Consider the following 13635-nt stretch of genomic DNA (forward strand, 5'->3'; position numbering starts at 1 on the left):
AACCTGCACACACAGATCACAACTAATCGTTATGGTCTCGGAAACGCTGATTCTTTAACAGTTGATTTATGATTATTGCCAAGGTGGGTGAAAGATACATTTGCAAATATCCTCAAGAATCCTGACTGCAGTGCCCAGAAAGAGTATTTTGTACAGACCAAGTACACAAGTTTGTATTATGAAAAGCTGCTTCTTTTTTCTTACTAAAGAGTCAACAGACAAAAAAATTCAACCTCATTTTAAAAGCTTTCACTTACTCTTACTATGTAAGAACTCAGTTTCAAATTACAGAACTCAATTGTACTGTCTAAAAGGTGAAGAAGTGAATCATTTGTAAAGTATTGATTCACAGGTTGTCTAAGAATATGATTAAAGGAATAACGTCATGCTGGAAGGCCAAAAAGCCACTGAATTTAACAGTGATCCCACATGGAAAAAATCTTACCTGCCCAGTTGAAAAGGTGTGTAAGAATTGTTCTGGGAAATACATCAATTTATATAGCAACGACTGACAAACGCTTCAACAACAATGTGATTTGAAACTATTCTGACTTCTCTGGAAAGCTATATTCCTTGAAAGTGTGTTAACATTCCTTTCTAGTCAAGCATACAAAGCCAAAACACCAGAGCGCTCTGTTAAATTGCAACCCAATCATCACACAAATCTGTCTTTAGTCTGATGTAGAAAGAGCTAAGAAAAACACTATCAAGAGCTAAACCAATTGCTTTAATTATTGATCTCCAAGTGATTCAGATTTAGCTCTGCCATTAGTTTCAATATACTTACATCATACAATAATGCAGTTACACCGAAATCAGATTTGGTTTTCAGAAAGGAAGACACAAAATTAAGTGTCACTAATTCTTTTCCTCTGTTATTTTAAATAGATTTTAAAACTCAGCTAGTCTTCATTTGTGACAAACAGTTTGTCTAAACCAAGGCATATCAAGGTTGGTGCTGAATGGGAATGGCCAATCTACTTTGCATTTATCAGTCTGCACACACATACTTAATGAGGAGTAATGCCTTAAATGCTTTAAATTATTGTTTTCTTCCTTCAAAAAGCAACACCCTACAACAACTAAGTGCATGAAACCCCATAAAAAAAAGCATTTCTTTAATTTGCCCCCACCGTGAATGCCCTACTCTAGGTATACACCCTTTGTAATTTTAGCAGTGAGAAAACCCTTTTGCTGATGTCACCTTTTCACCCAGAGCTGTGGAGACCTGACACTGGACAATTCCACTGACTGACAGCTCCCCAGGGCAGTCTCAGTGGAAAGGTTCCCTCCACATCCTCCTCTGGGATTTCATGCCTCTCTCACTGCCCATACAGAAATTATTCTGCTTTGAGAATATGCCAAACACTACGCCTGCAAGTTCAATACAAACTATCAAGGGGACATGATATTACATGTCATTTGGCTGATAGCAACATTTATTAAATAGCTCTGCTTTTTCAGTTAGTCTGCACACAGAAACAGAATTATTTTCACACCTGTAAGCTTGAATTCAGAAAGCTTTTAAACAAAATCAGGTCTCGTTTTGATTTTTACCAACCATCAAATGCACAGTCCTGAGTAGTGACTAAGCTTAATGACTGGGTATGACTAACACTTATAAATAATTAGTGCCTTCTCTCCCCCTCCCCCATGGAGGACAGGGAAGGAAAGAAATCCAAATGATACACTGGAAAAAAGGAAGAAAGGAAGGAAATAAGAGGTTGAAGCTCAGGGCATGAACACTTGTATCTTCTCCCAATCCACCCTTAATACCACTGCAAACACAACTGCACATATGTCTATTAAAAACCAACAACTCCTCACGCCTGTCTATTAACTTCTACACAGTTCAGTTACTCTCAGCCTCCCTGCTCCAGATCTCTTCTCCTGACATCCCTCACTGATCCCTCAGCAAACACTCTTCTGGTCACCTCCATCAACTCTTTTGCCACCAGTGCTGCAATTCCTCAGTGTTAACTCCTCAGAGTTGGTACTTCTGACTCACGTGAGCACAACTGGTCCCTCTCGCCACACCACCACTTCGGCTGAGTGCACCTGATGTTATTTTACATTCGGAGAGAGGTTCTCAATCTAACCCTCCCTCACAGAAATATTTGGTTAATAAACTGAAGGAAGGTGTGCAGACAACTTACTGCAGCCTTGCTGCCCCCTCAAACCATTTCAGAAAGGCTCGAGCATGGCACCACACCTCATTGTTTGGTTTTGTTTATACCCTGGTATCTAGAGCGCACATTTTTCAACTATACTGGTTGTCAGCACAGTCTATCCAGCACGTGCTTTATTCTGCACAAAAGCACTGTGATAGCTTTTAACAGTTCAGCTATTCTCAGAAGCGTATATTAATCAAGTTATAATCATAAGTTAGACCATTCTTACTAGAGAGGTTTACTTGATTCAATAGAAGTCATAGAACAGTCATGCCAGTCATGTAAAATAACATTACACGCTGCTGCGAGTTTTATGTTACTCGTTGTCTAGGTACTGCTTACAACACGTTACTGAAAAACTTATTCTAGTAATGCATTTTAAAGAAAAATGCACCAAAAGACATACATAATTCATAACTTACAGTTCCAATTTATAGAGCTCTGCAACGGCAAAAAGTTATTTAATTTTTATCAATATACTTTTCCAAATCCCGCAAAAAGAGCTTGATATCCCAGTCGGACCCTGCAGCAAATCCTGTATAAATATACAGCAAAAGCACCACCCCTGGGTACAAGGATTCATAACCTATTTATGCACTTTGCTGAGAATCAGCCTTTGATATTCAAGTCATAACTTTCTGACCATGGTAATATAAGTACAGAAACTCATATTTTTATTTCTAGCCTTCCAACAGTTACAGACAAAAGATTAGCTACATTTGTACAATGTCTTAAGACAGCTCTACTGAGGTACTGAACAGATCTCACTGCAGGAAGAGGACACAGGTGTATCAATTCCTTATGATTATCACCTCCTTCTTGACTATTGATAATCTATACCATTACATAGTGATGATAATCAGGGTTTTGTTCTCATTAAAAAATATTCTACAGTTTAAAAAAATCCTTAAAGGCATAAATAAGGCTTCAAGGACAATTTCATTTCACATTAAGTACTATGCTAAAGACACCTGAAGAAAATTACTCCAAGACAGGAGGCTTTGTGGTAAAAAACAGTTCCTTGAGATACCCACACCTCCAGAAGACAACCAGCATTTCTGGAAAGAAATCACCACAGAACGGAACTGGGGTAAAAATTTTCAGAGTAAGCTGAGGTAAAACTGTCCTAAAAGGTTTAAAACCACCAACAAGCTCCATTTGTGCGTCCACAGCCTCAATGAAAAACAAAGCCTCATCTAATCTGAAGTATGAGTGATCACACAGTCTTTACACCTGCTTAATTACAGCCTGGTCTGTGCACAGTTTTTATGCTTCTCTCAACATCTGAGCTGGATATTTCGCCACACTAATTTAGTCTTAAAATCTCCAGTGTGAACACAACTGTGTCCTTGTAGAAGTACCTTATTGTATGAGCTATTTTGCTTCTCTTATGAGGAACCAGATGCAAGAGGGCTGATACAGCAAAAACTGGATTCAAACAAGAAAGCTTTTACAACTTTGAAGAAACCTTTATCAGTACAAATACACGACTTTTCGCATTTAGGCAAGATCTTAATTAGTTTCAAAACAAATTAAAGTTAATGGATTAACAACCTGTAAGAGCACAAAAACAAAGCCTGAACACCCCCACAGTCACCAGCTCTGTACAACAACTGTGTGCAACCTGTCAATGGGACAGGAGCATCCCGAGGGTCCGGTCCTAGGAGTGCACCAGGGAACCTTCAGCACCATTCAAGGATCACACAACTCTCTGTACACAAGAACATCCCTGTGGCCGTGCACAGAGCTTTACAGTTCATAATACACTTGAAATAACTGTCTGTTACCTACGACTAAATCTCCTTTCTATCATTGCCTTTGGTTCTTGTATTTTCAAAATTATTTTCTTCATGCCACTACCTTTTCAAATCTTCTTTCCGGAGAGATAACATTGCCTAATAAAGCTAAACTTGCTAAGTCTTCCAACTAGCAAAAGCCTTTTTTTTTTGACATAAAGCAATGGCATCAAATTCAAGGAGCAGAGTCAGACAGATAAATGAGGTTATAAACATTCAAAAAGTTTCAGCACAAAAAATAACCTTGACAACAGTAGCTATTTTCAGGTAAAAATGCTGATTTTGAGTATTTCTGACAAAAACTGCCTATAGTAACAAAAAGTGTTTAATGTGTAAAGTGACTTCTATATCCAGTTCCTTCTGAGCAGACTCAGTTTTTGATCACAGTTTTTATGAGAACAGAAAGCAACCTTTCCACACACCAGCACCTCCTCTTCGCTCAAAACCCGGGTAGTTTAAATATCAGTATTTTCAACTGTGTTCTTGAACTTCATAAATTTTTTTAGAGTTCTATTTATAGCCTATTTCCCAAAACAGGGAAGACAAACAATAGTAAGAGTTTTCATACACCAAAGCATTTAATTTGAAGACAGTTTGCGATACCTACTAATTTGTGTCTTATCAGTGCCCAAAATGCATTTTCACCTCAGTTTGCTAACCTTGCTGCAGCATCCTGTGTTAGTAAGGCATTCAAGTCCTGGGCAGCATCCAAACTTGAGGTCCTCAAACCAAGAAGCTGCATTTTATAAGTAACCTGGTAGATTTCAGAGATGGAAAACACCTAACTTCTTGCAGAGTGTGAAACAGCTCTAAAGAAATAAATCACTCACTTCTGGTCATTGACCAACAACCTTTATCATAAGCCTAGTGATACCCAAAAAACCCAGATGATCACGATTTGAAGCGTATACAGACATATCCATACATGCTCTTCCAAAGGCTGTTGGGAGCAAGAGTGTTTTCCATAACAGAAGTGAACAACATGTAGTCAGTCAGTAGCTTTCACAGCTTAACAGAATCACAATTATATTCCCATTAGATCCCATCACTTAACGAGCCACTCTTATCAGATGTGCAAAACACTGAGACACTTCTTAACAGAGCCAAAAAAATCCTACTGCACAGCTCTCTGAGCCTCAGGTCCTTTGGGGTACAAAGCCAAGGATGCAGGATTCCTCAGTTATGGAAGTTGCAATGCGAACAAACACAACTTTCGGTCTGGTGACATATGGCAGATCTGATGTAGCAGATTCCAAATAAAGCAGAATGTTCCTTTTGCTGATGCATGATCTGAACATAAAATCCACCCCTCACCCAGAAGAGTTCTGCAGAGGAGATCCAGAGTTATCTTTCAGAAAGGGAGATACCACTTTCTGCGCCAAGTGTAGGACTCCCAGGCTCTAGTCCTGGCAAAATATCGATTCCTGCATGGCCTTGGGCAAGTCAGAACTCCTCTAAGTTGCTCTTTCCCCCAGCTCTAAAGCAGAGTTCATACTACTTTGTTTACCAACCACATAGGCATGTTGCAAGGATTAAGTTTTGTAAAATGCTTTGAAAGTAAAACATCCTATAAGTACTTTAAGGAGCTCCTATTGTCATGGTGCATTACAGACATTATTTTTAACAAAATCAAGCCATGCCAGCACGGTTAACAGGCATAATATTGGCAGCACATGCAACACACAGGGAAACTATAATGAGGATATGTTTCAACTTGCTTACTAGTCAGTGAGAAATAGAAACAACCACATTCCACTACTTCATAGTATTTCTATCATTCCTTTCTGTAATTCTTACATTAGGGAAGTCTGACGATTTCCACATCTATCCACATCCTAGTTACTTTGAGCACTTCTGGGGTACATGTTTCAAGTACAAAGTTACCCAAGGAATGAGGTACTCAGTATGAAAAAGTAACACAAATTGTTTGTTTCTTTCTTCTCAGCTGCCACTTCTCTCCATTTTTATACACTCTCCTTTGCCCAATCGCCCACCACCCCAACTCCCAACTGAAAGAAATGGAACTACTCCTGCAGAAGTTATTTTTCAGTTACTCCAGCTCCAAAATGTATGACTGGCTCAAGTCAAAATGACCTGAACCCATGCTTTCCCATGCTAAAGCCACTATAACCAAGGCCTAAATCCAAATCCTTCTTGGATAGTGAACACAAGCTAAAAACTGATTGGTTTCTACAAAAGAAGCTCCTGTTTAACACCAAGTGAAGTTTTGAGCCTCTAAGGCCATGAAGAAAACCATGAGGGTACATATTCACATAGTACATCTTCCAGGATCTGCAGAGGTACAGCACCAACGCTCCTTCAGGTACCCTTTGCTTCTGGAAAGCATCAACAGTAAGTTTTAACCACTGGCAACGTTCAGAGCTCTGGAACGTTCCACGTTAAAGGGGCCCCAGCAGTTTCTCAGTCTAGAAAGGGCCCATCCTGAACTCAGCCAGAAATGGCCCATGAGATGCCCTCCAACGAAGAAGTCTTGTCTCATTCCCTGTCTTCAGCTACTGGCAGATCCAACTGAGTTTTGGGAAAGTAATAAAGATATTTTATTTTTAGATACAAAACAAAACAACTCTGTGACAACAGTTCTACTACAGCTGCACTACTGCCAGCGGGAACACTGGTCATGATTGCAGAAGTAAAAAAAAAACCACAAGGACAACCCATCCTACCTGCTCTCTTCAAACAGGACTGTCACAGAATTGTATTTATTTAGGAAAAAAAAGACTTAGTCTTTAGGATCAAGCCACCAAATTTCTGTAAGTACGAACAGTCACTCAGTAGGTAAAATAAAAGAGGGGAAAGGAGGAAGTGAAAGTTTCTAGATTTCAATTCTACTTAAGCTAGTAGAGAAAACTGTCCATACCCACCTGCACTATACTGTTCTTACTGTATACCCACAGCACTCGCCAATCTGCTCCTCTCTCTAAGCCAGCACCTTAAAAACTCACTATGAGATGCTTGTACATAAAGATAAAGCAGCAGAGTAACAACACTGCAAGAAGAGAAACCAAATCTTTGAACCCCAAATTGACAGTAGTGCTAAAGTAGGCACAACCTCATAGTGCTGGGTTTGTACTACAGCACTTGGCTGGACAAGATGGTATTTTTAAAAGTGATTTTAAAGTACGTAAGTTTTGCCATTTTACAAGATGATTCTACTCTGTGTCAGCAGTGACCTCTAAACACTTTACAAACTCTCACAATGCAAAAGATAAATTTTAGGGCATAATCCCAGTCATACTTTTCTGCAGGCTTTTCTAAGCACCTGCAAAAGCTGAACACTGACTTACTGCTTTAACAAACTGATTTTCCCATTTCTTCCCATATTATTGTACAAAACATGTTTCACATTACTGAAGTACTCGGAAACAACAAACTTCATCCAATTTATTTTCAGTCACAGTTTCAGTAGATGTTGCATCCTTAAGGCAGTATTGTATAAAGAGAAACTTCTGTTCCTGCCCCCTACAAAATCATCTCACAATATTTCCATGTCTTTGCTAAGAAGATATAAATAAGGTTATTTTGGGACCTTCATTACCCAAATCTGTCCAATTGGACCACAAAGTTTCAAACACAGGCTCCTGAAGAAAAGACTAAGTGCAAGAGTCCTCTTCCTCAGAGATGTCAGTAGTGGAAAACCACTACTAATGCACAGATACTCTCAATAGTCCAGTTGCTTAAATAATCAATACACCAAAATCCAGCAAGGTCACAACAACTATGGCCCGTTGGCTCTTCAAACATCTCCAGTTTGTCAGTTGAGGTTTGTTGCACATTTGCCTTGATGCCATACAAAGCATTATTCTAAAAGTCCTGTGTTTTAAAGACCATTGAATGAGCTTATTTCCCACATGCTCTTTTTAAGAAAACATTTGAAACCTTGAAAGGTTTCCAGTTTTCAAGTCCGAGGTTAATAACACTTACTGACATCTTACATTCTGCTTCCCATACCTGTGACACTGTATTTTGGAGAGCTAGAAACAGTGATTCTGGGTACGAAAATAACTGTAAAATGTGCTGTTTATTGGTCAAACTTTCTATCAGAACTTGCTTTCTAAGTGTTTGTAATTCTTGGTGTAAAAAGCTGGGTGTGCAGTGTATGATTTCAAGCACTAAGTCTTAGCAACTCTTACTAGCACACATTACTAACTTTTAAAAACAAACTTGAGAATGCAAATGTGATGCACATAGTAGGTGCACAGCACACAGGCACTGCAGCTGCACCTTCATCCTACCAAACTGCCTCCAAAAATCTGGCCTGTGATGTTGCCATTTGAAATACAATTTCAAAAGCACAGTCACCTATTCTCCTTTCAGTAGGGATGTACCTGCACTCTGCTAAAGTTCTCAGCAGTTGCATGTGGCCAGACTTCCAGAGGTGGTTGGCCCTTGCACCTGTGAGAGATTTGTAAGAGCTCAGCATCCACCAATTCTTAAGTGTTTTGAAAGAAATGCTTTTGCAAAACATTTTCAAAGTTGGCTGCTTTGGAAAGTATAACAAACAAGCCAAAGCAATTTAAAAGAAAAATAATCTGTAAAAAAAAAAAAATCTTTTTCAATATTAAGACTGTCTTGTCATCCAAGAACCCAATTTCCAATTTCTGTGTATCCAGTCACATAACACTTGCTTATTTTAAGAGTCATGCTTGTTCTTTTGAAGTTATAAATATTTCTTAAAGTGTAGGACAGACAAGAAAAGTGTTTAATAAAAACCCAAGCGCTTAGAACTTAAATTGTTTTACTTCAATCTATCGAGAACTCCAAAGAAGCAAATTTATAGTCCAATTTTGCTTAAGAACTGGCAACATTGCTTCTAAGAGTAACACATTTCAGTAAGTGCGGCAGTTTGAAAACATCAGTCACCTAAAAAAAAGGTCCCACTGGACTCCACAGAAGTATTTTTCCCCATAATCAGGTTTATAATGCAGTATTAACAAAAATGTAGGTATACATGGCAACAGATTGTAAACCTGAACAATCCTTTGATACGTTATGGCAATAAATAAATAAATAAGAATTTTCCAGCCTAACAATTTACAAGCTTCAAATGAAGCACTGGGATTTCAAGATCTGAGTTTTACTGCTATTTTTCAAATTCGCAACATTGTCATTCAAATTACTCATATATGGAATAATCTTCTATACAAAAAATAAAAAAGGAGAAATATTTATGCCATTTAGAACTTGGATATCCAGAATGTTTGACAGATTTCATCAAACTACATGGCATCATATACCACTATGTATATTACACAAAAAGACAGTGTGCAGTAACACAGTACAGTTCCTGATCTACTTTATGTGACAGGTGCATTGCTCTGAGGTTGGTCAGGAGCTCCAAGAGATGTATTTTTACCAAGACCACTTGAAATAGATGATACACAACCACCACTGACTTCACTCGGTATTAGTAGCAAAATTTAATTAGCTGTTCTTTGTATACTGCCCTGAAAACACTGAAGAGTAAGAATACAGCTATTGTATGTATTATTAGGAAGACAGGAAGCAACATGTAGGTTCACACAAGTATTTTCAGTCAAAAAGCAAAGCAGATAAAAGTAACGAGCCTGGCTCAAAATAATAGCAAATATATAACCTTAAATCTCCAAGTCTAGGATATTTAAGGAGGGACACAACAGTTCTCAGCAAAGAAATGCTTCTCATCCTGCTTTTTACTCACCCACTGAGTTCAGGACTAGATTCCTTGTCCAGAGATGCTCAGCACTAAGCACGAGACTAGCTACTACAAACGCTGCAGCCCTAGACACAACAGGGTGAGGTAAGGACATAGGAAGTCTGCCTTTTGTATCAGAATGCCAGTGACTAAAAAGATGATAATAAGCTTCAAATCTGAGTTTTTAAGTCAGACTTTGAAGGTATTTAAAGCAAAAAGAAGGTAGTTTTCTCCTGTTGTATCTGCTGCTTCTCTATTCACCAGAGCTCTGTGGTACTGAGGGCATGCAGGGACAGAGAGGGAACTGAGCAGCACGTGAAGGTTACAAGCTACTGACAAAACAGCCTGAAAAGTCAAAATGCCTTTCTTGAAAATGAAATATCAACATTTCATTGCATAATATTCCATTGTCACATTTTGGCAGTTTGCAGCTTCATCTACGCTCACACTGGAACAAAGATACCAGGCAGAATTATTTTCAAATTATTACTGCTGAAAACACTTTCTGGTCACCCAAAGTCATACTCTGAGCAGTGGAATGCTACTATGCTACTACTCAACACCAGATGATTCTCATTGTTACATGTAATGCCTTTTCCACAACTGACAATTAAACAGCAAGGAATCTTGCTTGGAACCTCTCCTCCCTGCAAGAAATACGCTTCCAAAATAAAATCCCTCAATCCTCTTACTTACCTGGTGGTAACTGAAAGTTCTGAATGTTAGTCGGATTCTGAGGTGGCTGAGGCAAACGAGGTGCTAAAACTGTAGGAGTCAAAGTTGCTCTGATTCCACTCGTAGTTGGTGTTGGAGTCCTTGGTAGACTTTGTGCCACCGTATTGGCAGTGCCTTTAGCCATTCCTGTGGGGGTGCCAGGAGCCGCAGGAGGTATCCCACCAGGATTGGGAGCAACATTTGAGAGCCCAGCTTGCATAGTTTGCCCAATAATCATGTTACCCCCTGTAGTACTGGGCTGGCCACCAGTAGCCAGCGTCTGCTGTTGGGACACGGCTTGGACTATAGTTTTAGGAGACTCAGATTTGATGACCTGTGTGGCAGGAGCTGCTGCCACAGTGGAACCAGACTGGCTGTTCACCAGCGATGTCTGGAGGGAAACTCCAGATCCCACAGTGGCTGTGGCAACAGCAGGAAAACTCCCCACACTGATGGTTGAATTGATCACAGTATTGCTCCCATTCTGAGTGGCTGCACCAGCTGCAGCTACCGTGGGTCCTGCTGTGTGGATCGGGGGCCTCACGAGCGTCACCGTGGGCGCCCCGGTCCCGACGCTCGGCGGTGGCTGTGAGGAGATAACTGTGGGCGAGGAGGAAGATGCAGAGGACACAGCAGTGTTAAGGAAAGAAGTCTGGATGACAGTGTTGGAAGCTGAGGGTAAAACAGCATTAACAGCGTTTCCTTTCCCCACGGATCCAGGTCCATTGTTAACGAGAGGGGCAACAGCAGGTGCAGGAGTGGGGTTGGCAGTCACAGGAGTCCCAGAGAAAGCAGCACTTCCTGTGTGGTGAGAGTTCATCACCACGTTACTCCCATTCAAAGTCTGCACTGTTGTGGTCCCAATCTTGCCATTCCTGGTGGACAAGGCAGTTGCCATGGTGCTGATAACCACCGATTTGCCCTGACTGAGGGTCCCTGGAGCAGCAGTGACTTCAGATCCTCCTGCTGCTGCAGTGGTGGTGCTGGTGCTCGTTGTGGTGGCTCCATCCAGAGCTGAAGTCTGGGACCTGGTGTTATGATTAATAACACCCCCCTGCACTCCTCCTGCTCCTGCAAAACAACAATAAGGGTAAACAGACAGAATGAGCAAGAAGAGAAGACAGAATGTTCTCCCTCATCACCAGGTCTTCTCCATCTTCCGAGCTGCCTGCCTGGAGCCAGGAAAACAGGACAGAGTACAAACTGAATACGGCTTTGAAGACATTATCTTGAAGCCTCCAATTTCCCACCAAACTCTGGCAGATTCAATATTAATTGCAATGCTCCTGCTTTTGACACTACAGTAAGACAAAACAGGGAAAACATTTAATATGAACCAAGGGAAGGGAGGAAGATCATCTTAGACCTCTTCCCAATTCTAGAGCCTGACATCACATTTAGCAAAAGGACTGCAACTGCAAGGAGAGAAAATGGCCATGGAAGACACATTATTAAGACATATTCCCTACATCCAGCACATATTACCCTCTAATCCTGTCATCACCTACAGAGTAAGTAAGTCAGATCAGGAGGTTCAACAACAGTAAAATATGAAAAGTGAAAGGAAAGCAAAACATTGGCCTGGCAAGATAAGAGGTACTGCAGGACCTCGAGCAGGTTGCTAGAAGATCCCTTCTCTTTATTATAGAATTTGTTCTTATGGACCTGAAGTTCCCACAGCCAGAGACAATTAAAAATAAATAAATAAAAAGCAAAGCTGGCTTTCAGAAAGGACAAGATGATGTAGCTTCTTGTCCTGAATAATCCTCATGCCCCTTGATGAGGCCTGGTGTTATCACAAGTACAATCACACACAGTCCAGGTCCTGGCCCTAAGAAGATAGAAATGGGAAAAGAATAGTGACAGAGAGACACTGAGATGCACGTTATAAGGGTCAAGGAGATCCTCCTAGAAGAGCTTCATCAATCATAACACAGGGTCTGTAGTATCTTCTTACACTTCAGCAAGTAGAAAGCAAAAAAAAAAAAGGGGGGGGAGGGGAGGAATTGCAGAGAGATTCTGGGGAGACATTTCTCCCAATCCCCCTGAAAAAACAGCTTCCCTCCGTTCCCATGTAGTGAGCCCTCAGTCCCAGCCTTCACACTGCCCCCCTACAACCCTCTCAGCACGAAGGGGGGAATATTCCCAGGCAGCTCCGGGGGTGGGCGGGTGGGAGAAGGCGCTGTGCAAGGTGGGGTGTTGTGGCCTGAATTCCCCCCCTTGCTGGGACCCGGCGTTGTGACAACCCCCCCTTGAGGGCAGAGGAGGAACGGGAGTGTTGGATGCCCCCTCCAAGCCCCTGGAACAAGAGAAGGGGTGCGGGGGGGAATATCAAGTCAGGCAGATATTGGGGGGGGGAAGCATTTTGAGGGACTTCCTCCCCTTGAAATCCCCCCTCGCTTCCTCCTCTACAGGAAATAGGTGTCATGATTAATAACACCCCCTTCCACTTCAGCAACAGCGAAGGGGGAGGGGAAGGAGCATTTACACAGACAGCTAAGGCGGCATTATCGAGAGGGAATCCCCCCCATAACCTCCACCCCTGGAGAGGGAAGGGGAGCAGTCACAGGCGGCACAGGAGGCACAGCCATGACCGAAGGGGTGGGCTCTGCCTCCCCTCAGCCCCCGGGATTAACAGAGCCCTTTTACACTCCAGCAACAAGGACAGGAAAAGCAGAGGGGACCGGCGGAGTCACGGACGGGCACTGCCGGCTCCTTCTGCGGGGCGGCTGCCCCCACACATGATCCAACACCCTCGAGTAAGCACGGGCGAGGAGGGAAAATAAAGGGGAGGGAGCAAGGCGCGGATACACACCGAGGGGGCATGATGAGGGGAGGCTCTCCCCCGTATGATCGATACCACCCTTTGCACTCCCGCTCCTGCCACAACGAGAAGGAGGAGAGAGGGAAAAGGGGGGAAAGCAGAGAGGGAAGGAGGCAGCGGGAGCTGGGGAGTGGGGGGAGGGGAGGGCCCCTCTCCCTCAGAGCCCCCCACCCCTGCCCACGTTACCTGCTTTTGTAATCTTTGGGGCACTCAGTCCCATCTTGCTGCCGCTGCCGCTCTCTGTTTGGGCATTAGCATTGCCTCCTACTACTACTCCTCCAGGGCTGGGGCTTGGGCTGCTGCTGCTACTGCTGCCGCTCACAACATGGTTCCCCAGCAGCCCCCCAGCGGCCCTCAGGGGCTCCTGCGCCTTGTGGTGCTGGTGGTGGTGGCCGGAGGCCGCCAGCTGGGACTCCAGGGAGCCCACCAGGTCGCTCA

At 42.3% G+C, this 13635-nt stretch overlaps 1 protein-coding gene across 1 annotated transcript in view; it reads right to left on the bottom strand.

The window, feature by feature from the left end:
• The window catches only part of TAF4 (TATA-box binding protein associated factor 4), a 35765-nt gene extending 22136 nt beyond the window's left edge, over positions 1 to 13629 (bottom strand). The window contains exons 1-2 of the mRNA XM_008932920.3: positions 13384 to 13629; positions 10356 to 11444 (exon numbers count right to left, since the gene is read on the bottom strand). Coding sequence (XP_008931168.3) covers positions 10356 to 11444; positions 13384 to 13417 — 1123 coding nt within the window. The 5' untranslated portion in view covers positions 13418 to 13629. The remainder of the gene's footprint in view (positions 1 to 10355; positions 11445 to 13383) is intronic.
• Positions 13630 to 13635: the final 6 nt, after the last annotated feature.

This window comes from Manacus vitellinus, unplaced genomic scaffold (assembly GCF_001715985.3).
Source record: "Manacus vitellinus isolate BGI_N305 unplaced genomic scaffold, ASM171598v3 scaffold_26_pilon, whole genome shotgun sequence".
In the NCBI taxonomy this organism is placed as follows: domain Eukaryota; kingdom Metazoa; phylum Chordata; class Aves; order Passeriformes; family Pipridae; genus Manacus; species Manacus vitellinus.